This window comes from Chiloscyllium punctatum, chromosome 36, assembly GCF_047496795.1.
Source record: "Chiloscyllium punctatum isolate Juve2018m chromosome 36, sChiPun1.3, whole genome shotgun sequence".
Classification (NCBI taxonomy): domain Eukaryota; kingdom Metazoa; phylum Chordata; class Chondrichthyes; order Orectolobiformes; family Hemiscylliidae; genus Chiloscyllium; species Chiloscyllium punctatum.
The window spans coordinates 13,764,819-13,789,521 of record NC_092774.1 but is presented as its reverse complement, the minus strand read 5'-3'; the positions used below and the strand labels follow the sequence as shown (position 1 = coordinate 13,789,521).

Sequence of the window (24,703 nt, the reverse complement as noted above, 5' to 3'; positions counted from 1 at the left end):
CGGGTTACGGCTGTACCAAGGATCCAATTACAAAGGGACAACTTGGTGCTGACCAATAGTAAAGACAGTGGGGTGTGTGTGGGCTTTGATCTTGAACTGTTTAAAAAGCTGCGACTATGTCTATGCCTTTTTGCTGGGGGAATCTGAAGCTGTAACAAAGTCGGGTCACAATAAAGGTTACCTGAACTTACCGCCGGGCTCAGACTCTCATTGAAAGCTTTGAGCTCCGAGAGGTTTTTGTTTTAAAGCTGCTCCTGTCTTTCAGCCTCCTGCAGAGTTTCCAATGTCGTGTATCAGATGGAGCAGTGAATGAGTCGCTTGTATCATTAGAAATTGTACATCTTTCAGGTACTGCGTTGTTTCATCAGCATTGTCAAGTTTCCTGGCAGCACCAGGAGGTGGGGGCTGTGTTCAGTCGAAATGATATGGAGGGGTTGGTATTAGACTGGGGTGATAAAGTTTAAAAAAAATCACAATACCAGGTTATTGTTCAACAGGTTTATTTGGAAGCACTAGCTTTCAGAGTGCTGCTCCTTTATCGGGTAGCTGTGGAGCAGCATCGTCAGACACAGAACGTATATCAAAAGATCAGTATCGTGCAACTTTAGAGGCTGGGACTTTATTCACAGGAGCACAGGAAGTTGGGGGGGACCTCATTGAGATTGATAAAATCATGAAGAGTGGAGGGAAGGTGAATAGCAAATGGCTCTTGCTTAGCGAAGGGGAAATCAAAACTAGGGGGCTTTTTTTAATGTGAGGAGAGAGATTTAAAAGGAACCTACTTTTGATGGACGAATAAGGAGCACTGGAGGACTCGGGGGAGACTTGTCCTTCTGCCATTCGGAGCTCCCCTATTGGTGAATGTGGAAGTTGGACCATGAGCTTCTTAAGGTCCTGCTCCTCCTCTCTCTGAATGAAGATTGAGCTTCACCTCAGACTGCAACTTCTTTCCTCCGTCCAACATGTGAGTACAGCACTCTCTTTTCTCACCCCCTCTTCCATTTACGTTTCATTCTGGGGTTCAAGTGTTGACTTGGAGCAACTGAAAGGAATGGGAGTGAATCCAGCGAGGGGACAGACTCTGGAAAAGTTAGTCCAGGCCTGTGTCTCAATTGGCAAAATAGACAGACAGGAGACTGGAAGAGCAAGCCAGGCAGTATCAGGAAGTGGCGAACGTGGTGCCACTGTTTAAGAAGGGTGGTAAGGACAAGCCAGGGAACTATAGACCAATGAGCCTGACATCAGTGGTGGGCACATTGTTGGAGGGAATCCTGAGGGAGAGGACGTACATGTATTTGAAAAGGCAAAGACTAATTAGGGATAGTCAACATGGTTGTGTGTGGGAAATCATGTCTCACAAACTTGATTGAGTTTTTTGAGGAAGGTAGAGCAGTAATGTGATCTATATGGACTTCAGTAAGGCACACTTGACATAACCGTGCAGGCTCCTCGCTATTTTTGATGTTCATGTTACCTCGAACCCTCGTGATTATATTAATCTCAATGAGGTCACCCCTCAACCTCCTGTGCTCCAGTGAAGAGAATCTCAGCCTCTCCTTATAACTTAAACCCTCCAGTCCTGGCAACATCCTGGTAAGTCTTTACTGAACCCTCTATAATAGTATTCTTCCTATTACAGGGCCACCAGAAGCGTTCTCAGTACTCTACAAGTGGCTTCACCAACATCCTGGACAACTTCTAAATGATGTCCCAACTCCTTTATTCAATGGTGTGAACAAATAAGGTAAGTGTGCTGAATGCCTTCTGAACCACCCTTCCAACCAGTGATGCAACTTTCAATGAAGTATGTACCTGAACCCCCCCACCCCCACCCCACCTCCCCCACCCCCACCCCCACCCCCACGCCCACCCCCACCCCCACCCCCACCATATCCCTCTGTACAAGCCCTGCCCTTCCTTATTTTAGGAAAATGCAACCCCTCACTTATCTATACCTCTCTCATACACACGTTCTTTCTCAGATGTACACACACACCCCCAACACCCTCTCACAGGCTTCTCCTCCGTCACACTCCCTTTACAAAGCATGTGCACACATTCTCTCTCTCACACACACACACATAACGATGGGATGCATTTGCAGAATTATATTTGCAAATATATTCAATTTTGCACAAAAAGCACACAACACACAGGTAGTCAATCCATGTAATATCTTATAAATTCCTAGTTTGGAAATAGAACCAGTCCGATTTAAGGTTGGGATACTGACACACCTTTCCTGCATTGTCTGGGCTGAGCTGTCACCAGTTTCAAAACAAAAACCTTAAATGATCTCGAGAATATGACTTAATAATAGTTCTGGGATGTACACATTAACGAAACCAGCTACTCATTCACTGCTCTGAAACAGGACATTGGAAACTTAGTGCAGGAGGCTGCAAGAAATGAGCAGCTTTAAAACAAAAACTTGGAGCTTTCAATGAGAGCCTGAGTCTAGCAGAATGTTCAGGTCACCTTTATTGCATCCCAACATTGTTACAGCTTCAGATCCCCCCAGCAAAAAGGCAGAGAAAGAGTTGTTGTTTTTAAGACAGCTCAATAACAGGGGGAGGAGCAAGGGGCGGGGCAAGGCCAACAGCAGGTCCCCGCACTACGCCTGCGTTACCTTGCACAGTTTACAAAAATCCCTTCCCCTTCAGATACTCCCCACAGTGTGGGAGCAGGCCACTCGGCCCAAAGACTACACACTGATCCTCCGAAGGGTAACCCACCCACACAATTCCCCTACCCCGATTGCTCAACATTTACCCCTGACTAATGCACCTAACCTGCACATCCCTGTGCACGATATCCCAACCCAATCTTGTCCCACCTGCCAGCAGGGGGCCCATATCCCCCCAGTTGCCTTTTAAATGTTGTAATTGTACCAGCCTCCACCACTTCTTCTGGCAGCTCATTCCATACACGTACCACCCTCTAAATGAAAAGGTTGCCTCTTAGGTCTCTTTCGTATCTTTCCCCTCTCACCGTAAACCTATGCCCTCTAGTTCTGGACTCCCCCATCCCAGGGAAAAGACTTTGTCTCTCTATCCTATATATGCCCCTCATGATTTTATAATCCTATAGAAGGTCACCCCCCAGTCTCTGACGCTCCAGGGAAAACAGCCCCAGCCTGTTCTGTCTCTCCCTATAGCTCAAATCCTCCAGCCTTGGCAACATCCTTGTAAATCTTTTCTGAACCCTTAAGTTTCACAACATCTTTCTGATAGGAAGGGAACCAGAATTGCACACAATATTCCAACTGTACAGGAGTAACATGACCTCCCAACTCCTGTACTCAATATTCTGACCAATAAAGGAAAGTATACAAAACCCCATCTTCACTATCCTGTCAACCTGCAATTCCACTTTCAAGGAGCTATGAACTTGCACTCCAAGGTCCCTTTGTTCAGCAACACTCCCTAAGACTTTACCATTAAATGTATAAGTCCTGCTAGGATTTGCTTTCCCAAAGTGCAGCACCTCTCATTTACCTAAATTAAACTCCATTTCCCACTTCTCAGCCCATTGGCCCATCTGATCAAGATCCCATTGTAATCTGAGGTAACCTCCTTCGCTGTCCACTACACCTCCGATTTTGGTGTCATCTGCAAACTTACTTACTATACCACTTATGCTCACATCCAAAACGTAGTGGGCCCATTATCTATTTTCAAAGTGGAATTTACAATATATTACATGTATTGACTGCCTGCAGATTGTGCAGTCTTTCAGCAAAGTAGAATGTTTAGGGTGCAGGTTTGCTCGCTGAGCTGTAGGTTTGATATCCAGACATTTCATTACCTGGCAAGGTAACATCATCAGTGGTGACCTCCAAGTGAAGTGAAGCTGTTGTCTCCTACTTTCTATTTATATCTTTCTCCTGGGTGGGGTTCCGGGGGGGGTTTGCAAGGACTGCCACAAACACTACGTCAGACAAACAGGAAGAAAGTTAGCCACCAGGATACACTAACACCAGCTAGCCACAAAAAGACCCGACCCTCTATCCCTCGTAGCCCTACGTACGGATGAAAATAACCCCACAATTTCGACTGGGGCAAGCTAAGCAAAGACATGCCAGAGAATTCCTAGAGGCCTGGCACTCCAACCACAACGCCAGAAACAAACACATAGATCTAGATGCCATCTATCAACCCCTCAGAAAATGAACAGGAAATGACATCACCACAAACCCCAGGAACCCTATCCAGGACAAACATATAAATAGAAAGCAGGAGACAACAGCTTTGCTTCACTTGGAGGTTGCCACTGATGATGTTACCTAGCCAGGTAACAAAACGTCTGGATATCAAACCTACAGCTCAGCGAGCAAACCTACACCCTAAACATCATGCTGCAAATACAAACTCACCCCCATGGATGATTTATCTTGTGTGTGTATGAGACAGAAAAAAGTCTATGCCCGTGCTGTATATCTCTATGTCTATTTGATAACAGATGCTTTATTTCTGATGGTGTAAATGTTGTTGTAATTCATAGCTGGGTACTAATAGATGCAAGGGTGACAGAATTCCTCAAGTAGGGCACTGTAAGATTCCTAAGAGATTCCTGGTTTACTTCCTCATGAACAAACATTAAGCACGTGCGCCTATTTATGATTGTTTCATTTTTCTTATTTGATTCCCTGCTGTGACTGCACCTTTTATCAGGATGGTTGACAGGCTGGGAGATTGTGGGTTGGGTCTGGATTGAATATTTTATTGTTCCCGAAGTTATAAAGGAGAGGGGGGAGGGGGAGGGAGGTCAACGCTTTAGCAGAAATCCAGCCGTGCTGAGAACAGACCGACATCTTAGTCTGTGGGAATAGGAGGATCAACAGAGGACAGAGAAATCAGGGCCTGAAACCCGAGCTGACACCAGTCCACCCTGTGATCAGTGCTTTGATTAGCAGCATCCTTTTACATCAGTCAATGCCAGTTGTCAGACAGGTTCAGCAAGGTAAGTGGTATATTAGCAGGTTGAACTGAGATTAGAAGTGGGGATGTCTTCCTGCAGTTAGGGGGGTCATTGAATATATTTAAGGCTGAGTTCCTCGGATTTTTGAACAATAAAGTGTGGATTTTTTTGTGCGCGGGAGGTGGGTTTTTCTTTTGAATGGTTTATGTGTTGGATGCAGGTACAGTATCCACGTTGAAAGTGGAAGGCAAGAAAATGGTTTTAAGACCACAACAGAACAGTTACTGTTAGACAGCACAGAAACGGACCCTTCAGTCCAACTAGTCCATGCTGACTATGTTCTCAAACTAAACTAGGGCCACGTGCCAGTGCTTGGCCCATATCCCTGTGCACCGTGCCTCTTCATATACTTATCCAAATGTCTTTTAAACGTTGCATCTGAATGTGCATCCACCACTTCCTCTTTACATTCACTCCACACATGAACCGCTCTGTTTATAAACAAACTTTTCCTGATTCTGTCCACTCCTTGAATTCATTCCCTTTCCTTTCGGTTGCTGCAAGTCGTAAATTGAAGGCCAGAATGAAAAACATGGAAAAGGAGTTGGGAAGAGGGTACCCTACTCACAGATGGTTGACAGAGTAAAGAGGTTGCAGTCTGGAGCAAACTCAATCTTCATTCAGAGACAGAGCAGCAGCAGCTTCCGAAGCTCATGTTCCAACGTCTGCATTCAGACAATAGGAAGGCTCTGATTGGCAGGAGGACCAGTCACCTTCCAGTCCTCCAGGGCTCCTGACTGGCCTCTTTCACCACCCTATCTCCCAATGATGCAACTTTCAAAGAACTATGTACCTGATTTGGAGATGCCGGTGTTGGACTGTGGTGTATGAAGTTAAAATTCACACCACACCAGCTGATACTCCAACAGGCTCATTTGTAAGCACTAGCTTTTGGAGTACTGCTCCTTCATCAGGTGGCTGTGTCTTATGATCCTGTACCACAAACACCCCATGAAGAAGCTCGTGCTTCCAAATAAGCCAGTTGGACGATAACCTGGTGTTGAGTTTGAACTTTATCCACCCCAGTCCAACACGGGCACCTCCACATCATTTCCAATGAACCAAGCCCACCCTTCTCAGTGCTGCCAGGAAACGACAATGCTGATGACATTGCACTCCTGAAAACTTTACAATTTCTAACACTACTGGCTACTCATTCACTGCTGCAATCGATACACAACATTGGAAACATAGTACAGGAGACTGTCAGAAATGAGCACAGCAGGTCAGGCAGCATCTGAGGAAGAGCGTTTACCCGAAATGTCGATTTTCCTGCTCCTCGGCCGCTGCCTGACCTTCTGTGCGTTGCCAGCACCACTCTAATCTTGACTCTGATCTCCAGTATCAGCAGTTCTCACTTTCGCCTGTAAGAAATGAGCAGTCTTAAAACAAAAACCTGTTGCAGTTTAAAGCTCTCATTGAGAGTCTGAGCTCAGCGTGAAGTTCAGGTAATCTTTATTGTGACCCAACTTTGTTACAGCTTCAGAATCTCCCAGCAGAAAGGTGTAGAAAAAGTAGCAATTTTTTAAAAACAGCTCAAGGTCAAAGTGCAACCCCTCACTTTCTTCATTATTGGTCACCACTGAGTAATTGCATCCTTGGTACAGCCTTAACCTGGAGGAAGTATTGCCTCACTCAGCAATTTCAACCTGTATATAAGAAAGTTGGATGAGCAGCATAGAGTCAACCTGACTGCTGTGGGGCTGGAGTCACGTGTCGGCCAGACCGGGTAAAGGATGCAGCTGGGACGACTTGCTCTAATAACCGCTCAAGTCTTCCCTAAAAAAAAAAGAACTGAGTGAATCAGATGGGGGTTTTCTTCCACCCCCACCCCACCAACAATGGTTTCACGTCAGATTCTGAACTCCAGATTTTTGACCAAATTCCAATTCCATCATCTGTCACAGTGGGAATCGAACTTGGGAGCCACTGGAACTGGGTTGATAGTCCAGTTAATAAAGGCACTCGGCCGTCGTTCTTTCAATCCCCCTGCAATACCACGTGATCCCGCTGGTGGGTCAGCAAGGAGGCGGCCTGGGTAAAGGCCTTCCTGCACTTGGGGCAGTTGAAAAGGCCTCTCCCCGGTGTGGATCCGCTGGTGGGTCTGGAGGTTGGAGGAATCGCTGAAGCTCTTCCCGCAGTCAGGGCAGGGGAACGGACTCTCCCCAGTGTGACTGCACCAATGAGTCTCCAGGGCAGATGGGAAACGGAAGCCTTTCCCGCAGTCACCACACTTTCATGGTTTCTCCATGGCTGAAGCTTCAGCCCACACAAATGCATGTGGAGCCTCTCTCCACCGTGAATTCCCCTTTCCAGACCGTATAGCTGTTACATGCTCCTCACTCAGTGCACTGCAATGATAGGGTCTCTCATCCAGTCCCACTGATGCTGAAAATGTACTCAAACAGGAATCAAAAAGCTTTGCTCCTTCTCACAGAATCATAGTTGAAAATCTTTGTGGTCCCGATGGATTGAGTGACTGTCAGACATTGACGTCAAAGTGAGGACTGCAGACACTGGAAAGTCAGAGTCGAAAAGTGTGGCACTGGAAAAGCACAGCAGGTCAGGCAGCATCCGAGGAGCAGGAGAGTCAACGTTTCAGGCATAAGCCCTTCATCTGTTGATTTTGAAACTTCCGTCTTCAGATCCTCAAATGTAAAAAGAGATTACAAAATGTCATCACTGTCAGTGCAGGGTAGAAATTCTGAACAAGGAATTCTACTGTCTGTGGAATATCCTTTCCTTTTGTTATTCCACAAAATTGAAAGCACCATCCCACTCTCCCTTCCCCTCTGTTCTCACTCCGCTCTAACTAATTCCCCTGAAGGTGCTGATTCAGGATCTTACAGGGGCTGAAAAGCAAAAACATCAAGACTGACATCTCTCTGAACTTTGGATAATTCCACCTGAAAGTTAATATCTTCCACAACATTGGGATACTGCTGAGAGGTGAGCAGGTCTGATTTTGGGAAGCAAAAAAAAAGAGTTTGTGCCAATCTCTTCCCTTCAGAGTGTGGAAGCAGGCCACCCGGCCCCACAAATCCACACCGACCCTCTGAAGGGTAACAGACCTACCCCAATTGCTCATCATTTACCCCCTGATTATTGCACCTAACCTGCACATCCCTGGGCACGGTCAATCCATCCTAACCTGGACAAAGTTAAAAATCACAACACCGGGTGAGTGTTCAACAGGTTTATTTGGAAGCACTTGCTTTCAGAGCGCTGATCCTTCATCAGGTGGTTATGGAGAATAAGACCATAGACACAATTTATAGAAAAACATTATAGTGTCCTGCCCTTGAAATGATATATTGAACAAACCTGGATTGTCAAGTCTTTCAGCTTTTAGACTGGGTTGCAGCTATCATTAACATGGAAATCCCAGAAAGTTGTTTTAAGACCAGTACAGAACAGTGACAGTCATACAGCATAGAAACAGACCCTTCAGTCCAACTAGTCCATGCTGACTATATTCACAAATTAAACTAATCCCATCTGCCTGTGTTTGGTCCTATCCCTCCGAACCTTTCCTTTTCATGTACTTATCCAAACATCTTTTAAACATTAATGTACCTGCACCTACCACTTCCTCTAGACTTCATTCCACACACAAACCACTCCTTTTTTTTAAAAGAAAGGAGCTCCTCAAGTCTTTAAAATCGTTCTACTCTCACCTTAAACGTTTGCTGCCTAATCTTGAAATGACACCTTCCATTCACCTCATGATCTTTTAAACCTGTCTAAGGTCACCTTCTAACGTCCAATGCTCCAGTGAATAAAGTCCCAGCCTCTGCTTGATGTAGGGAGATCCATATCCATTTGTGATCTGTTCAATGCTGGTGCAGGTGTTCAAAGTTTGGGAGAAGATTTGTAGCTCGGGTGCTCATTGTTGTGGTTCTGTTCGCCGAGCTGGGAATTTGTCTCGCAAACGTTTCGTCCCCTGTCTAGGTGACATCCTCAGTGCTCGGGAGCCTCCTGTGAAGCGCTTCTGTGCTGTTTCCTCCGGCATTTATAGTGGCCAGTCTCTGCCGCTTCCGGTTGTCAGTTCGAGCTGTCCGCTGTAGCAGCTGGTATATTGGGTCCAGGTCGATGTGTTTGTTGATAGAGTCTGTGGATGAGTGCCATGCCTCTAGGAATTCCCTGGCTGTTCTCTGTTTGGCTTGCCCTATAATGGTACTGTTGTCCCAGTCGAATTCATGTTGCTTGTCTTCTGCGTGTGTGGCCACATCGACCTGGACCCAATATACCGGCCACTACAGTGGACAGCTGGAACTGACAACCGGAAGCGGCAGAGACAGGCCACTATAAATGCCGGAGGAAACATCACAGAAGCGCTTCACAGGAGGCTCCCAAGCACTGCTGGTGCAGGCTTAAAAGACCAAATGGCCGACTCCTGTTCCCAATTCTGACAGGCTCCCAGGACATTTCCTCTGCTCTGAAGCTCTTCAACCATGTTGTGCTACATTGGGGAGACTGGGCGCCTCCTAGCAGAGCGCTTTAGGGAACATCTCCGAGACACACGCACCAATCAACCAAACCACCCCGTGGCCCAACATTTCAACTCCCCCTCCCACTCTGCCGAGGACATGGAGGTCCTGGGCCTCCTTCACCGCCGCTCCCTCACCACCAGACGCCTGGAGGAAGAACGTCTCATCTTCCGCTTCGGAACACTTCAACCCCAGGGCATCAATGTGGACTTCAACAGCTTCCTCATTTCCCCTTCCCCCACCTCATCCTAGTTTCAAACTTCCAGCTCAGTAACTGTCTCCTTGACTTGTCCGGACTTGTCCGACCTGCCTATCTCCTTTTCCACCTCTCCACTCCACCCTCTCCTCCTTGACCTATCACCTTCATCTCCTCCCCCACTCACCCATTGTAATCTGTGCTACTCTCTCCCCACCCCCACCCTCCTCTAGCTTATCTCTCCACACTTCAGGCTCACTGCCTTTATTCCTGATGAAGGGCTTTTGCCCGAAACGTCGATTTCACTGCTCGTTGGATGCTGCCTGAACTGCTGTGCTCTTCCAGCACCACTAATCCAGGTTAGGTGAATTGTCCATTGCAATCAGGGATGCGTATGTTAGGTGCATTACTCCGGGGTAAATGTAGAGTAATAGGATAGGGGAATGGGTCTGAATGGTTTACTCTTTAGAGAGTTGGTGTGGACTAGTTAGGCCGAAAGGCGGCTTTCCACACTGCAGGAATTCGAAATTATTGACTTGTAGCAACTGAAAGGATAGGGAGTGAATCCAGGCAGGTGTCAGGCTCTGGAAAAATTGGTCCAGGTCTGTGTTTCAATTGGCAAAATAAACAGGCAGGAGGCTGGGAGATTACAGCAAGCCAGGCAGCATTAGGAGGTGGAGAAGTTGACGTTTCTGGTGTACCCCTTCAGGATGGGGCGTGGGTGTAGGGGGAGCTGCAGAACAAGGGGGTGCTTGGGGGGGGCGGGAGGATAGTGAAGTGGGGATAGGTGAAGACAGGTAGAGGGTAGGACCTAGTTGATCAATGGGAGGAAGGAATCAAGTTGGCAGGGAGGAGTGGAAGGGATGGGGAGGAGTTGGGGGATGGGAAGGGAGGTTATTTTAAATTGGAGAACTCAATGTCGAGTCCTCTGAGCTGTAGGCTGCCCAGGTGGAAGATGAGGTGGTGTTCCTCCAATTTACGGTTTGCTTCATTGTGGTAATGGAGAAGACCTAAGATGGTCATGTCAGAAAGGGCGTGGGAAGGGAAATTAAAATGGATGGTGACTGGGAGGTCCGGTCGGTTGCTGCAGACCCGGCCGTAATGCTCAACAAACCATTTCCCAAGTTTACACTCTGTCTCCCCGATGTAGAGAAGACCACAATTGGCAAACACGTGGCAAGTGCAGTACCATAATATGAAGTTATACCCTTTACTGTGGAAAAAAAGCAGAAAGGTATATTGTTTAAATGGTGATGTATTGGGATGTGGAGAAAGTGAGAACTGGAGATCAGAGTCGGAAAGTCTGGCAATGAAAAGCACAGTAGGTCAAGCAGCATCCGAGCAGTAGGACAGTCGAAGTTTCATCAGGAATGATGCGTGGATGTTCAGAGGGGCATCAGCATCCTTCTGTGCCAGTTGTCAGACATCACAATCTCACTTTATCAAGCAGGCACATGTGCAAATACACACACTCCCACGCGCAGTCTTATACACTAACTCACATACACACACTTCCCTGATGAAGGGAGTTTCCCCGAAACGTCAACTTCCCTGCTCCTTGGATACTGCCTGATTTGCTGCAGCACCAAACTCTCGATCCTAAACCTATTATCCTCTAGTTCTGACTGCCCCATCCAAACAAAAATACCTTGTCTATTTACCCTATCCATGTCCCTTATGATGATATAAAAGCATATAAGGTCACTCCTCAGACTCTGGCAAGCTACGGAAAACAGTACCAACCACCTGTCCTTCTGTCTAACCTCACCCAGGGCACCAAGGCACATACCTGAGGTCGCAAAGTCTGCTCCCTCCCTGGATTCACTCCGGTTGCTACAAGTGAGCCTGCTCCGCAATCATTAAGATCATGGCTCATCTATCCATAGACTCATCTCCTCCTCCCTGCACTGTCACAAGGAACCCCTTAATTCCACTACCAGGCAAAAACCCACCCAACTGTGTCTTGAATATACTTAATGAAGCTGCCTCTATTGCTTCCTTGGCCAGAGTATTCCATAGATCTTGATGAAGGGCTATTGCCTGAAACATCGATCTTCCTGCTCTCCGGATGCTGCCTGACCTGCTGTGCTTTTCCAGCACCACTCTAATCTAGACTATTCCAAAGATTCACGACCCTCTGGGAAAAGCAGTTCCTCATCTCTGTCTGAAAGCTACTCCCTCTAACCTTGAGGCCTAGTCTCACCCACCAGCAGAAATTACCGGACAGGGTAGGGCTTCATCCCCACAGTGCAATGACATTGGGAAGATGTTTCCATTGGTAGGAGAGACTAGGACCAGAGGACACAGCTTTAAGAATAAAGGGAAGAACTTTAGGAACAGAGATAAGCGATGTCGCCTTTTCTGCCGACAGCGAGGAGCATGGACAATGTGTTGGTGACACCAGCGAGCAGGTGCGCTGTTGTTCACACCGAGGAGCAGACACAATATGCTCTGTGGCGATGCTGGTGTTATTGACATATTAAGTGTTCAAATGCCAATGGGAGAAACAAAGGGTAGAGCCACAGTTCTTTTTTCCCCAAGTGGCTCAACGTTTTATAGCTTTTGCATTTTGTCTGGCTGCTCACTCTTTTTTAAAATGTCTTTTTGTCAGTGTAGGGGTGAGGTTCACAACTAGAGAGCACAGGTTTAGGGTGAGAGCAGAAAGATATTGAAAAGGTACCGAAGGGGCAACTTTTCCATACAGAGGGTGGTGCATGTATGGAATGAACTGCCAGAGGAAGTAGTGGAGGCCGGTATAATTACAGCATTTAAAACACATCTGAATGGATATATGAACAGGAAGGGATTAGAGGGATATGAGCCAAGTGCTGGCAAATGGGACTAGATTAATTTAGGATATCTGGTTGGCATGGACAGGTTGGACCGAATGGGTCTGGCTCCGTGCTGTACATCGGTGACTCTAAATAATAAAGTCTACTTTTCCAAATAATAAACTATATCCATATTAACAAGGCTTAGTGCACCACATTTACTAACCATTCTCAACAGGTCCTGCCCCTTCAATGACTGAGGAACATATACATGCTGGTGTATAATCTCCTTCACTAGGATTTACACACTACCCTCAGCAATTGCACAAGTAACAGTGAGGGGGGTAAACAGCCCAAGGATTAAACAGACAGTGAGGGGGGTAAACAGCCCGAGGATTAAACAGACAGTGAGGGGGGTAAACAGCCCGAGGATTAAACAGACAGTGAGGGGGGTAAACAGCCCGAGGATTAAACAGACAGTGAGGGGGGTAAACAGCCCGAGGATTAAACAGACAGTGAGGGGGGTAAACAGCCCGAGGATTAAACAGACAGTGAGGGGGGTAAACAGCCCAAGGATTAAACAGACAGTGAGGGGGGTAAACAGCCCAAGGATTAAACAGACAGTGAGGGGGGTAAACAGCCCGAGGATTAAACAGACAGTGAGGGGGGTAAACAGCCCGAGGATTAAACAGACAGTGAGGGGGGTAAACAGCCCGAGGATTAAACAGACAGTGAGGGGGGTAAACAGCCCAAGGATTAAACAGACAGTGAGGGGGGTAAACAGCCCGAGGATTAAACAGGGATTTTCCTAACGGCCGCCCTCCCGCCGCTTCCTCGCTCGAGCGACTTCTCCTCCCAACCGCCTTCACCCCCGCGTGACGTCTGCACGTGGTGATGGGCGGGGCCGGGGGAGGGATGGGCGGGGCCGGGGGAGGGATGGGCGGGGCCGGGGGGGGATGGGCGGGGCCGGGGGAGCCTCACCGTCACCAAGTCACAGCCACCTCGCGCTACAACTGTTCATTCACAAAAACAAACTCTCCTGTCTCACTCTGCAGCTGCGGGGGGCGGGGACACTGCCACGTTTCGAGGAGCCCTGTCTACATTGGGAAAGCTCACGGCTCAATTTAAACAGATATTCCGACATCGAACGGAACGGCGTCATATCTAAAGGGGGAAATCTGCATTTTAAAGGGACGTGGACATTTTAACGGGTATTTCTGTAAATAAAGAGGTTTAAATGGACAAGATTATATTTCAAAGGGATGTGGGCACAGTCAAAGGGATATCTTCATATGTAAAGTGGCGCAGTTATATCTAAATGAATCTACATTTCAAAGAGACATTGCCCTATTTATAAGTAGAGACAATAGGTGTGAATTCTGTCTGCGTCCCAATTGTTAGAAACAAACTTAATAAAATTTAGAGGAGACCACCACAACTGGAAACAAGACAATTTATTACGAACTTGCAAGTAAGGGCTTCAAATGCAGAAGCAAATGAGCAAATTAGAATCAGGTTAGTGTACAGTTATACCCTTTGAGCTGAGTGAGCTGATCTCTCTAGACTCCTAATGACCCAATCTCTCTCACTGTACCAGACCACTGCCCAGCTGCGCTCCACCCTTATTACTTCCCCCTTCCCCAAGTTGGCAACCTTCCTCTCTGTAAGTGCTGAACTCAACACTATTTTGTCAAGATCTGGTTTAACATTTTGTATCAATTCTGCTGGTACATTCTATCCCTCGGACATTTCATTAACTTGTATTGTTTTGTATCGCTCAATCATTTTGGTTATCTCAGCTTTTTTGCTAAAAGCACAATTTTTTAAGAAGGACTTTTTGCTATAGTAATTACACACCAAAGTTGGTGTTTACTTAACCACAATTATACACTGAAAAGTAAAGATACTCTTCTTTAACCAGCAGGGTGAATAGTTCTCTTGCTGTACCCCTTTTCTGTATGCTTTTTCTATATCTGCAAAAACAACACTTTACCCCATTTCTCACGATTCCCCCATTTCTTTTCTTTAACCATTTGTTGTTTCTGCAATCTTACTTTCTGCCCTCTTTTCACCCTGTGATGTCGAGATTCCCAATCTAGTCATTTCTGTCCTTCTAAGTTAGTCTTTTTTTAAACTCTAGGAGTAATCTGTTACTCTCTCTTTCTTGCGCTTGTGCTATTGTCATGACCATTATTGGTTGTTGTCCTCCCAAAGACATTACCAGCTTAGTTATTATCCACTTTAACACATTAAACCCTATCAGTAAACCTACAATTATTAGTAGCACATAAATGCCTAAATTCACGAACCATTTTCCCCACTCGGTCAATCTCCAGTTACCCCATCCTTCATCTTTTCGGAGTTCATCTCCAATTTGTCTTATATCGTTTATCTTTTTCTTTACTATTTCCACGTTATCTTCCACTATGGAAGAGGCGTCTGGGATGAAGGTGCAGCATTCTTTACCAATCAGAGCACAAGTTCCCCCTTTTTCGGCCAAAAGATAGTCTAAAGCCATTCGATTCTGTAAAGCTGTCGGTCTCGTGGCAATCATTTCAGTGGTTATGGCCGATATTTGGGATTGAGATTCCCCATCGTGCCGGTGTTATCATTAATTAAATTTTCAAGGGCGGCCGCCATTTCTGTATTTCCACCCCTGCCCTTGTAGTGCCGTAGTTTGGGAGCAGTGTCCACAGTAGACGGTCTCCTTCAGAGACCTCTCGGGTCTTACGTCTTATCCCCCCCCTCCCTCCTTTCTCAGGTTGGGCTCATGCTTTTCTATTTGGAGGTGAGGGACTATATAAGCAAGGGAACAGCAGCCACTCCAACCTTTCTGGTTTTGAGGAAGTGATTCGTCAACTTCATAACGTGACACATTCGATCACCCGAACATATTTTTCCCCGGGAATAAATGGATAGGCCTTCAGACCGCATCCCCAACACGTTCCGTTTAATATTCGGGGAGTGGTCGTGGCAGTGGCCTGACTGGTGTGGACACAAGATGATTTTCCGAGTTGGAAAGGTGCAGCATCATTCTGATGACAGAAACAGGTGGTATTCACTGCTCCTTTCGGTGGGGAAATTCTAAGACTGTCAATAGCGCCCTGATTTTTTGGGGCTGGCCTTGGGAACCATCCCGCAAAGTTATATTTGCTCCTTTCAGATCTCCACTTTGTATTATTTGAACCCACATCAAATTATTGTACATCATATTTTTTTTTAGTGAGCGGTATTATTGAGGTGGGGATTCCAAGATTCGCTATGGTGTGGGACCTCTGCACAGACCCAACAGTCGGTAAGTCCGTCTTGTTTAGTATAATTCTGGCACAGCGTAGTGAAGTGATTTTTCCCACTTCCTTGAATAGTTAGTACTACTAACATTACAATACTATACGTATCTACCCATCTCTCAACTCTGCCCACCATCCTGTCTTAACATTTTAGATGTCACACAGCCCTTACAATCAATAACAATATATATATATATCAGCAAACGTTAAAAGAGTCTTTTGTCTCAGTTCATTCTTTCTTTCTTAACTTTCAGAGGGTTGTCTGTAGGATGAGCGTGCCACTCCGCCTTTGGGGCGTTCACAGGACCTTTAGCGGGAGTGTGATGACTCCACCCTTCCTCAGCAGTCCGAATAGCTGTTTCACTAGTTAGGAGGGTTAGGAATGGTCCCTCCCAGCTCGGGTACAGTTTGGTCTCTTTCCAGGTCTTGATCAGGACCCAATCACCCGGTTGTATTCGATGGACTGTAAACTCGAGTGGCAGTGTCTGTACCAACAGGCCTTTATTCCTAAGAATAGACAAAGAAGAGCTGAGTGCCACTATATAGTTCGTTAAAAACTTATCATTGAACTCTGACCAGCCGTTAGGCAGTTTTTCAGCCTCGATAATGCTTCCCTCTATCCTGTCTACTACAGTATATTCATTGTGCTTTTTACCCTCAATCATCCGGGAGGACCCGTCGATAAACAACTGAGCTCTCACATGCAACGGTACGTCTCTTAAGTTCATTCGCACTTTAGTCTGATATTCGGTAATATCAAGGCAGTCATGTTCTGGATTGACCGGGGTCACCCCCCTCTCTCCGCCACAGAAATGCAGCTGGATTCAAGCAACTGTCTGTGACTAACACAAGGTCATCCTGTTCTATTAAGATTGTCTCATATTTCAAGATCCTAGAGTCTGTGAGCCATTGTCCTGCATTCTGATTTAAGAATTCTTTGCCTTTTACTCCAGAAGCCTTGAGATCTTTGTTAGTTAATTTAACACCGCTAGGTCTAAAGCTTAGGGATGATCGTGCTGCTCCCGTATCCACTAAAAATACTGTTTCCTCTCCTTCAGGTGCCACCTTTAACTTTATCAAGGGTTCCTGGTGGGTCTCAGGAGGAGGGAACCCCTGACTCCCCTAATCTTCATCAAAAATCATCAATGATACCGCTTCTCTTTGTTGTCCTAACCTTGGACATTGTCTATCGTAATTTCTTCAACTGCTGCAACCATTATTTTAGCTTTTTGTTTTTGTTTCTCCTCTTCCCTTCTCACACACACTTTCTGTGCCTCATATAACAGATCTTCTATCTGTTTTTCACTCCAGCCTTCTAACTTCTGTCACTTCTTTTGTACGTCCTGCCATGATTTAGCCACAAATTGGATCTTTAAAAGTCAGTAATGTAGCTTTCCATTCTTTAATTAACAATTAATTCATGCAGTCATGTTTTGAATTAACCATGAATCAATAATGACAGGTCACTGAGAATGTATGAAGGAATCCTGCCAATTAATATTGATTCAGGCTAACGCATTTGAATTATTATAAATATTAATTATTAATTATATATTTTTGCTCAAGCACATTCATTTTTGAGAACCTCGACAGATTCCATAGCACCTTTTGCAGTTAATTAAATCCCCAATTTGATGGCAATATCTCGTCATGAACGCAAAACTGATTCTTCCTGCCTCTCATCACAAAACTGTTGCCATAATCCAATTAACTTTTGTTTTGGTTCCCACTCCCTTGGGCTGAAAATTGAAGGGTGACCTTGCTGCCCCCGTATCGTCTCGGAAAACTACGTCCTCTTTGTAAGGTCCCACCTTTAAATTTATCGAGGGTTCCTGGTGGGTCCCCGGGGGCAGGAACTCCTGACACCCCTAGTTTTCATCAAGGCTCATAAATGGCACTGCCTTTACTTCCTTTGTCAGGTCAGGACACTCTCTCTTAAAGTGACCTGTCTTTCCACAGTAATAACATCCCGCCTGTGGGGATTTCCACTTTGATCCTTGTTCCTGTCTCCCAGACCCCTTCACATCTCCTCCCCGATCCTTTCTCCTCCCTTTATTTTCAACATGCTGCCTGCCACCATTCCGGTTTCCTTCTCCTTTTAGTTTTGTCCTTTTCTTTATTACCTCATTCACCGTGGCTTATCATTATTTTTGCTTTCTGTTTCTGCTCCTCATGTTACGTTGCCAGATCAATGGCTGAGCCGATTGAACCAACTGAACAGCTTTAGGGACACCTCATGGCCATTCCTCATCACCCAATGTTTTGTTTAGACCTTGATTCTTTTCAAGAAATATTGCAATTTTTCTTGCTCCCTGTAATCTCAAATACAATTCATCAATTGATGCTTGCTTTTCTTGAAAGCCTGTTCCTAACTATACATTTTGGAATCTTATTTGTAAATATATATTTATCTATTATAAATTCATTTATTCAGTGTTTAATATTCAAAATGCACAATGCACACAGTTCCCAACTCTGAAATCCACCACAATCACCTGGTTCCAGTCCCCTAATTCAAATCCAAAACTAGTCCTCCCAAGTAGTCCTGACCAGTCATTGCTCAATTACAATGCTATAGGTCGTGAAATAACCAGAGCTGCCTTAAAAGGATTTGTCTATTCAAGTTAAAACTTCAACTGTCCTCCATAAATCACTTTTATGTAAGGATAAAAGAGATTAATTAGTAACTGATAGTAAGGCAGCCATGACCTGTAAAAAGAACATTTTATTTCATAGTCTTGCAAAATCCTTAACCTTAAAAGAAATCATGTTAAAATTTCCATAGTAGAAATCAGATTCAAAACAGTCCTGGATCTCAAGCTCCAGGGAACATTCAATCACTAACAAACAAATGTGCATTCAGTCTGAATCATACAGGGATAAACTTTCTACTAACTGTACGGCTCTTTTCTCTCTCTCTTTCTCTCTCACTCTCTCTCTCTCACACACACAAAGACACCATCTCTCACAGACACTTTGAGTTTCCCGCAATGACTCCTCTAGCTTTTGAATATTTTTCTGGGCGTCTGGCCATAAGTTAGTTCCGAAGTGCACCCCCAGTAGCCCTTCAGCTACTACCCCTTCTGACACGAAGCATAATCTGATTCCTCCTGACTATAAGGCTGTTTTTCTTTGACATTTTATCATTTGTTTTTTATCCTTTCCTCGTGTCCGAGGATTGTCCTTCCAATCTCTTAACATTTTTCCTAAAGGACTGTCCGTTGGGATGTGGTCCTCGGACGTCCCTCTCATGTCCCCTTCTACATCTAAATTGCTATTCTTATTTCCCATTTTAATACTCGGCCGTTTTCTTTATGTAATTTCAATTAACCTCTCTGAAGTTCAGTGTTACCTTCTTCCACACCCACTTCAGGGTCCTAATCTCCGCGTGGGGGGTTCCCCTTCTTAATAACCGGTCTAAGGCTGGGTGATCGAATCAGTTAGACACCTTACTTGTTAGATTAATCTAGCCAATTAAATATTTTTTAAGTTGCCAATTCCCCCGTACTTCTCGTACGGAACCGACCACCAAGGTAATACCTAAAGGTCAATTTTCATACCTTGGTCTGTGCACAAAAGTTACCTGGTCGAATGCGCGCCCCTTCCCGCGGCAATACCAGACAGCAAAATACGTTGTCCATCTAGGTCGCCTGAAATTTAGCTTTACCTGGGTCTTATGTACACAAGAGTAACCCGACCGAACCACCACATCTTAGTGCCCTTCGCACCGCGGCAAAACAGCAAGTACTGCTGCAAATCCCGGCCGCCCGCGAATGCGGGTCTTAAGTCCATAAGTGTTACCTGACCAACCCGCCATGTCTTAGTGCACCTCGCTCGTGGCAAAGACTGACAACAAAACAAAACCCGCTGCCTACCCCGGTCGCCTGGACAATACTTATTTAAGACCTTTTTCTTACCCGGGTCTTGTGCACAAGAGTTACCCGACCAGACCCGCTGCGTCGCCTCTGCCCGTCCTGTCTCCAGGGTCTCCCAGTCCGGATCACCCTCGCCCAGAGCCGCCTCGGCAACAAGGGGAAACTAGAGATCGCCGAAATCAGCGAGGTGCACCTTCTCCGTTTCTCCAAGAACGCCGAGCGACCGGAGCTTGGGATCCAGGAACGAGCCCCCAAATCTTTTAGAAACAAGTTTAATAAAATTTAGAGGAGACCACCAAAACTGGAAACAAGGCAATTTATTCTACGATCTTGCAAGTAAGGGCTTCAAATGCAGAAGCAAATGAGCAAATTAGAACTCGGGTTAGTGTACAGTTATACCCTTTGAGCTGAGTGAGGTCATCTCTCTAGACTCCTAATGACCCAATCTCTCTCACTGTACCAGACCACTGCCCAGCTGCGCTCCACCCTTATTACTTCCCCCTTCCCCAGGTTGGCAACCTTCCTCTCTGTAAATGCTGACACATACATTTATTTTGTCAAGATCTAGTTTAACATTTTGTATCAGTTCTGCTGGTACATTCCATCCTCAGATATTTCATTAACTTGTATCGTTTTGTATCGCTCAAGTATCTCAGTTATCTCAGCTTTTTGCTGAAAGCATAATTTTACAAAAAGAATTTTTTGTTATAGTAATTACACACCAAAGTTAGTATTTAATTAACCACAATTAAACACTGAAAAGTCCCTAAATACCTGCAGGGTGAATAGTTCTCTTGCTGTACCCCTTTTCTTTATGCTTTTTCTATATCTGCAAAAACAACACTTTACCCCATTTCTAACAGTATTGAGCAGTACGGCTAGGGGAATGGTTGAGGGTGAGTTACCCTTTGGAGGGTCGGTGTGGACTCGTTGGGCCGAGTGGCCTGCTTCTACACTGGGGAATTCTCTGAAGGGAAGGAATTTCTGCAAACTGTGCAGGGCAGTGCAGGCGCACTGCGGGGTCCCGCTGCTGGCCGAGCCCCCGCATCCCGCCCCGCCCCTTTCCCTTGCCCAGTCTCCCATACCCTCCCCCACCCCCGACCCATCGATGGCGTCACAAAGTGCGGAAGTGGCCCTGTCAGGTTCAGAGTGAAACTCCCTCCCTCTGGACAACTGTTCATCCTGGGGAGGCGAGAGAGGGGAGGGGTGGAAATCTGTTCACTTGTAGCAGCCGGAGTGAATCCAGGGAGGGAGCAGATTCTGCAAACTCAGGTATGTGTCTGAATTGGTGGAGAAAGTGAGGACTGCAGATGCTGGAGATCAGAGCTGAAAATGTGTTGCTGGAAAAGCGCAGCAGGTCAGGCAGCATCCAAGGAGCAGGAGAATCGACGTTTCGGGCATCAGCCCTTCTTCAGGAATGAGGAAAGTGTGTCCAGCAGGCTAAGATAAAAGGTAGGGAGGAGGGACTTGGGGGAGGGGCGTTGGGAATGCGATAGGTGGAGGGAGGTCAAGGTGAGGGTGATAGGACGGAGTGGGGTGGGGGCAGAGAGGTCAGGAAGAAGATTGCAGGTTAGGAAGGCGGTGCTGAGTTCGAGGGATTTGACCGAGGCAAGGTGGGGGGGAGGGGAAATGAGGAAACTGGAGAAATCTGAGTTCATCCCTTGTGGTTGGAGGGTTCCCAGGCGGAAGATGAGGCGCTCTTCCTCCAACCGTTGTGTTGCCATGGTCTGGCGATGGAGGAGTCCAAGGATCTGCATGTCCTTGGTGGAGTGGGAGGGGGAGGTGAAGTGTTGGGCTACGGGATGGTTGGTTTGGTTGGTGCGGGTGTCCCAGAGGTGTTCTCTGAAACGTTCCACAAGTAGGCGGCCTGTCTCCCCAATATAGAGGAGGCCACATCGGGTGCAGCGGATGCAATAGATGATGTGTGTGGATCTATTGCCAAGTGATGGCAAATGTGGCTAGATTAATTTAGGATATCTGGTCAGCTCAGACAAGGGTCTTCTTCCGTGCTGTATGAGTCTAATTGTCTTTGGTGAAAGCAGAAGTGTGGTTGTGAAGACTGGACTTTCAGAGCAGCTTTCAAAGATGTTTTGCCCTGACTGGGAGCAGAAGAGTTTGACTGAAGTGTGTCGGTGTTAATGCCTTGATGTCTCAATTTGCTTCCACCTTCCTGGGGACCTTAACCATTTTGTTCCACAAATAGCTGCATTGCAGGTTACCCCATGAATTGGCACACTTATGTTTGCTTCTCAGAAACAGACCTGCTCACTGTCAACTGTGTCCCAGGGTTGTGGGGTTATCCAAAATGCAGAGAGGTGTCAGTCTTGACGTTTCTGCTTTTCTGCCCCTTTAAGATCCTGAATCAGCACCTTCAGGGAATTAGAGTGGAGTGAGAACAGAGGGGGAGAGAAAGTGGGAAGGTGCTTTCAATTTTGTGGAATAACAAAAGAAAAGAATATTTCGCAGAAAGTAGAATTCCTTGTTAAGAATTTCTACCCTGCCTACAATGATGCCTTTTGTAATCTCTTTTTACAGAGTATTTGAAGATCTGAAGACAGAAGTTTCAAAATCAACGGATGAAGGGCTTATGCCCGAAACGTTGACTCTCCTGCTCCTCAGATGCTGCCTGACCTGCTGTGCTTTTCCAGCGCCACACTTTCTGACTCTGACTCTCCAGTGTCTGCAGTCCTCACTTTGACGTCAATGTCTGACAGTCACTCAATCCATTGGGACCGCAACGGTTTTTGACTGTGATTTCTGTGAGAAGGAGCAAAGCTTTTTGGTTCCTGTTTGAGTACGTTTTCAGCATCAGTGGGACTGGATGAGAGACCCCACTGTTGCAGCGCACTGAGTGTGGAGCCTGAAACAGTTATACGGCCTGGGAAGGGGAATTCACGTTGGGGATAGGCTCTGCACACGTTTGTGTGTGGCTGAAGCTCCGGCCATGGAGAAACCAGAAGAATCCCGCTCCGTGGAGAAACCGTGGAAGTGTGGCAACTGCAAAAGAGGCTTCCGTTTCCCGTCTGCCCTGGATACTCATCGGCACAGCCACACTGGGGAGAGGCGATTCCCCTGCCCTGTCTGTGGGAAGGGCTTCAGCGATTCCACCAACCTCCACACCCACCAGCGGGTCCACATGGGGGAAAGGCCCTACAGCTGCCACGAGTGTGGGAAGGCCTTTTCCCAGGCCTCCAACCTCCAGACCCACCAGCGAGTCCACACAGGGGAGAGGCCCTTCAGCTGCCATGAGTGTGGGAAGGCCTTTTCCCAGGCCTCCAACCTCCAGACCCACCGGCGAGTCCACACAGGGGAGAGGCCCTACAGCTGCCCCGAGTGCGGGCAGGCCTTCAGCAATTCCTCCCACCTGCTGACCCACCAGCGGGTCCACACCGGGGAGAGGCCCTTCAGCTGCCTCGAGTGCGGGAAGGACTTCAGGAATTCCTCCCACTTGCTTACCCACCAGCGGGTCCACACGGGGGAGAGGCCCTTCGGCTGCCCTGAATGTGGGAAGGCCTTCAGCAATTCCTCCCACCTGCGGAGCCACCAGTGGGTCCACACGGGGGACAGGCCCTTCAGCTGCCCCGAGTGCGGGAAGGCCTTCAGCAATTCCTCCCACCTACTGAGGCACCAGCGGGTCCACACGGGGGAGAGGCCCTTCAGCTGCCCCGAGTGTGGGAAGGCCTTCAGTAATTCCTCCACCCTGCTGACCCACCAGCGGGTCCACACGGGGGAGAGGCCCTTCAGCTGCCCCGAGTGTGGGAAGGCCTTCACCAATTCTTCTAACGTGCTAAGCCACCAGCAGGTCCACACTGGGGAGAGGCTGTTCCCTTGCACAGAGTGTGGGAAGGCCTTCAGGTATTCTTCTCACTTGCTGACCCACTGGCGGGTCCACACCGGGGAGAGGCCCTTCAGCTGCCCCGAGTGTGGGAAGGCCTTCAGGCATTCCACTAACCTGCTGACCCACCGGCGGGTCCACACGGGGGAGAGGCCGTTCCCGTGCAACGAGTGCGGGAAGGCCTTCAGCAATTCCTCTAACCTGCTGAGGCACCAGCGGGTCCACACGGGGGAGAGGCCCTTCAGCTGCCCCGAGTGTGGGAAGGCCTTCACCCGCTCCTCCTACCTGCGGAGCCACCAGCGAGTTCATGTACCATCGCAGGGGGATTGAAGGAATGACAGCCGAGTACCATTTATTGACTGGACTATCAACCCGGTTCCGGGGACTCCAGGGTTCGATTCCCACTGCAGCAGATGGGGGAATTGGAATTTAGTCAGAAATCTGGAGTTCAGAATCTAACGGTGAAACCATTGTCGGTGCAGTGGGGATGGAAGAAAACCCCCACCCTGATTCACTCCGTTCTTTTTTAGGGAAAGAAACTGTCGTTGTGGGAGAGGATTCACTCAATCGTCCCAGCTGCATCCTTTACCCGGTCTGGCCTACACGTGACTCCAGGCCCAAAGCTTTATGATTGACTCTACACTGCCCATCCAACTGACTTGGAAACAGGATACGAGTTGAAAATGCTGAGTGAGGCAGTACTTTCTCCGGGTTAAGGCTGTACCAAGGATCCAATTACAAAGGGTCAACTGGGTAGTGACCGATAATGAAGAAAGTGAGGGGTTGGAGGGGGTGTGTGCACTTTGACTGTGAGCTGTTTTTAAAACATTGCGACTTTTTCTACACCTTTCTGCTGGGAGATTCTGAAGCTGTAACAAAGTTGGGTCGCAATAAAGATTACCTGTACTTCACGCCGAGCTCCGACTCTCATTGAGAGCTTTGAATTGCATTTTGTTCTAAAACTGCTCATTTCTTACAGGTGAAAGTGAGAACTGCTGATGCTGGAGATCAGAGTCAAGATTAAAGTAGTGCTGGCAACGCACAGCAGGTCAAGCAGCATCCAAGGAGCAGGAAAATCGACATTTTTTGGGCAATATTGATTTTCCTGCTCCTCAGATGCTGCCTGACCTCCTGTGCTGATTTCTGACAGCCTCCTGTACTATGTTTCCAATGTTGTGTATCGGTTGCAGCAGTGAATGAGTGGCCAGTATTGTAAGAAATTGTGAATTTTTCAGGAGTGCAGGTACTACATCATCCCATTGTCAT

The 24,703-nt window shown here is 47.0% G+C and overlaps 1 protein-coding gene and 1 long non-coding RNA gene across 2 annotated transcripts in view; both read left to right on the top strand.

Moving 5' to 3' along the window:
- The window catches only part of LOC140460733 (uncharacterized), a 31,443-nt gene extending 7,095 nt beyond the window's left edge, over positions 1-24,348 (top strand). Inside the window, exon 3 of the mRNA XM_072555358.1 lies at positions 22,750-24,348. Coding sequence (XP_072411459.1) covers positions 22,750-23,767 — 1,018 coding nt within the window. The 3' untranslated portion in view covers positions 23,768-24,348. The remainder of the gene's footprint in view (positions 1-22,749) is intronic.
- On the top strand, positions 883-18,082 carry LOC140460802 (uncharacterized). The gene is made up of 4 exons (XR_011954339.1): positions 883-964; positions 1,640-1,744; positions 15,661-15,732; positions 15,982-18,082. It is a non-coding gene; the product is annotated as an uncharacterized lncRNA (long non-coding RNA).
- Positions 24,349-24,703: the final 355 nt, after the last annotated feature.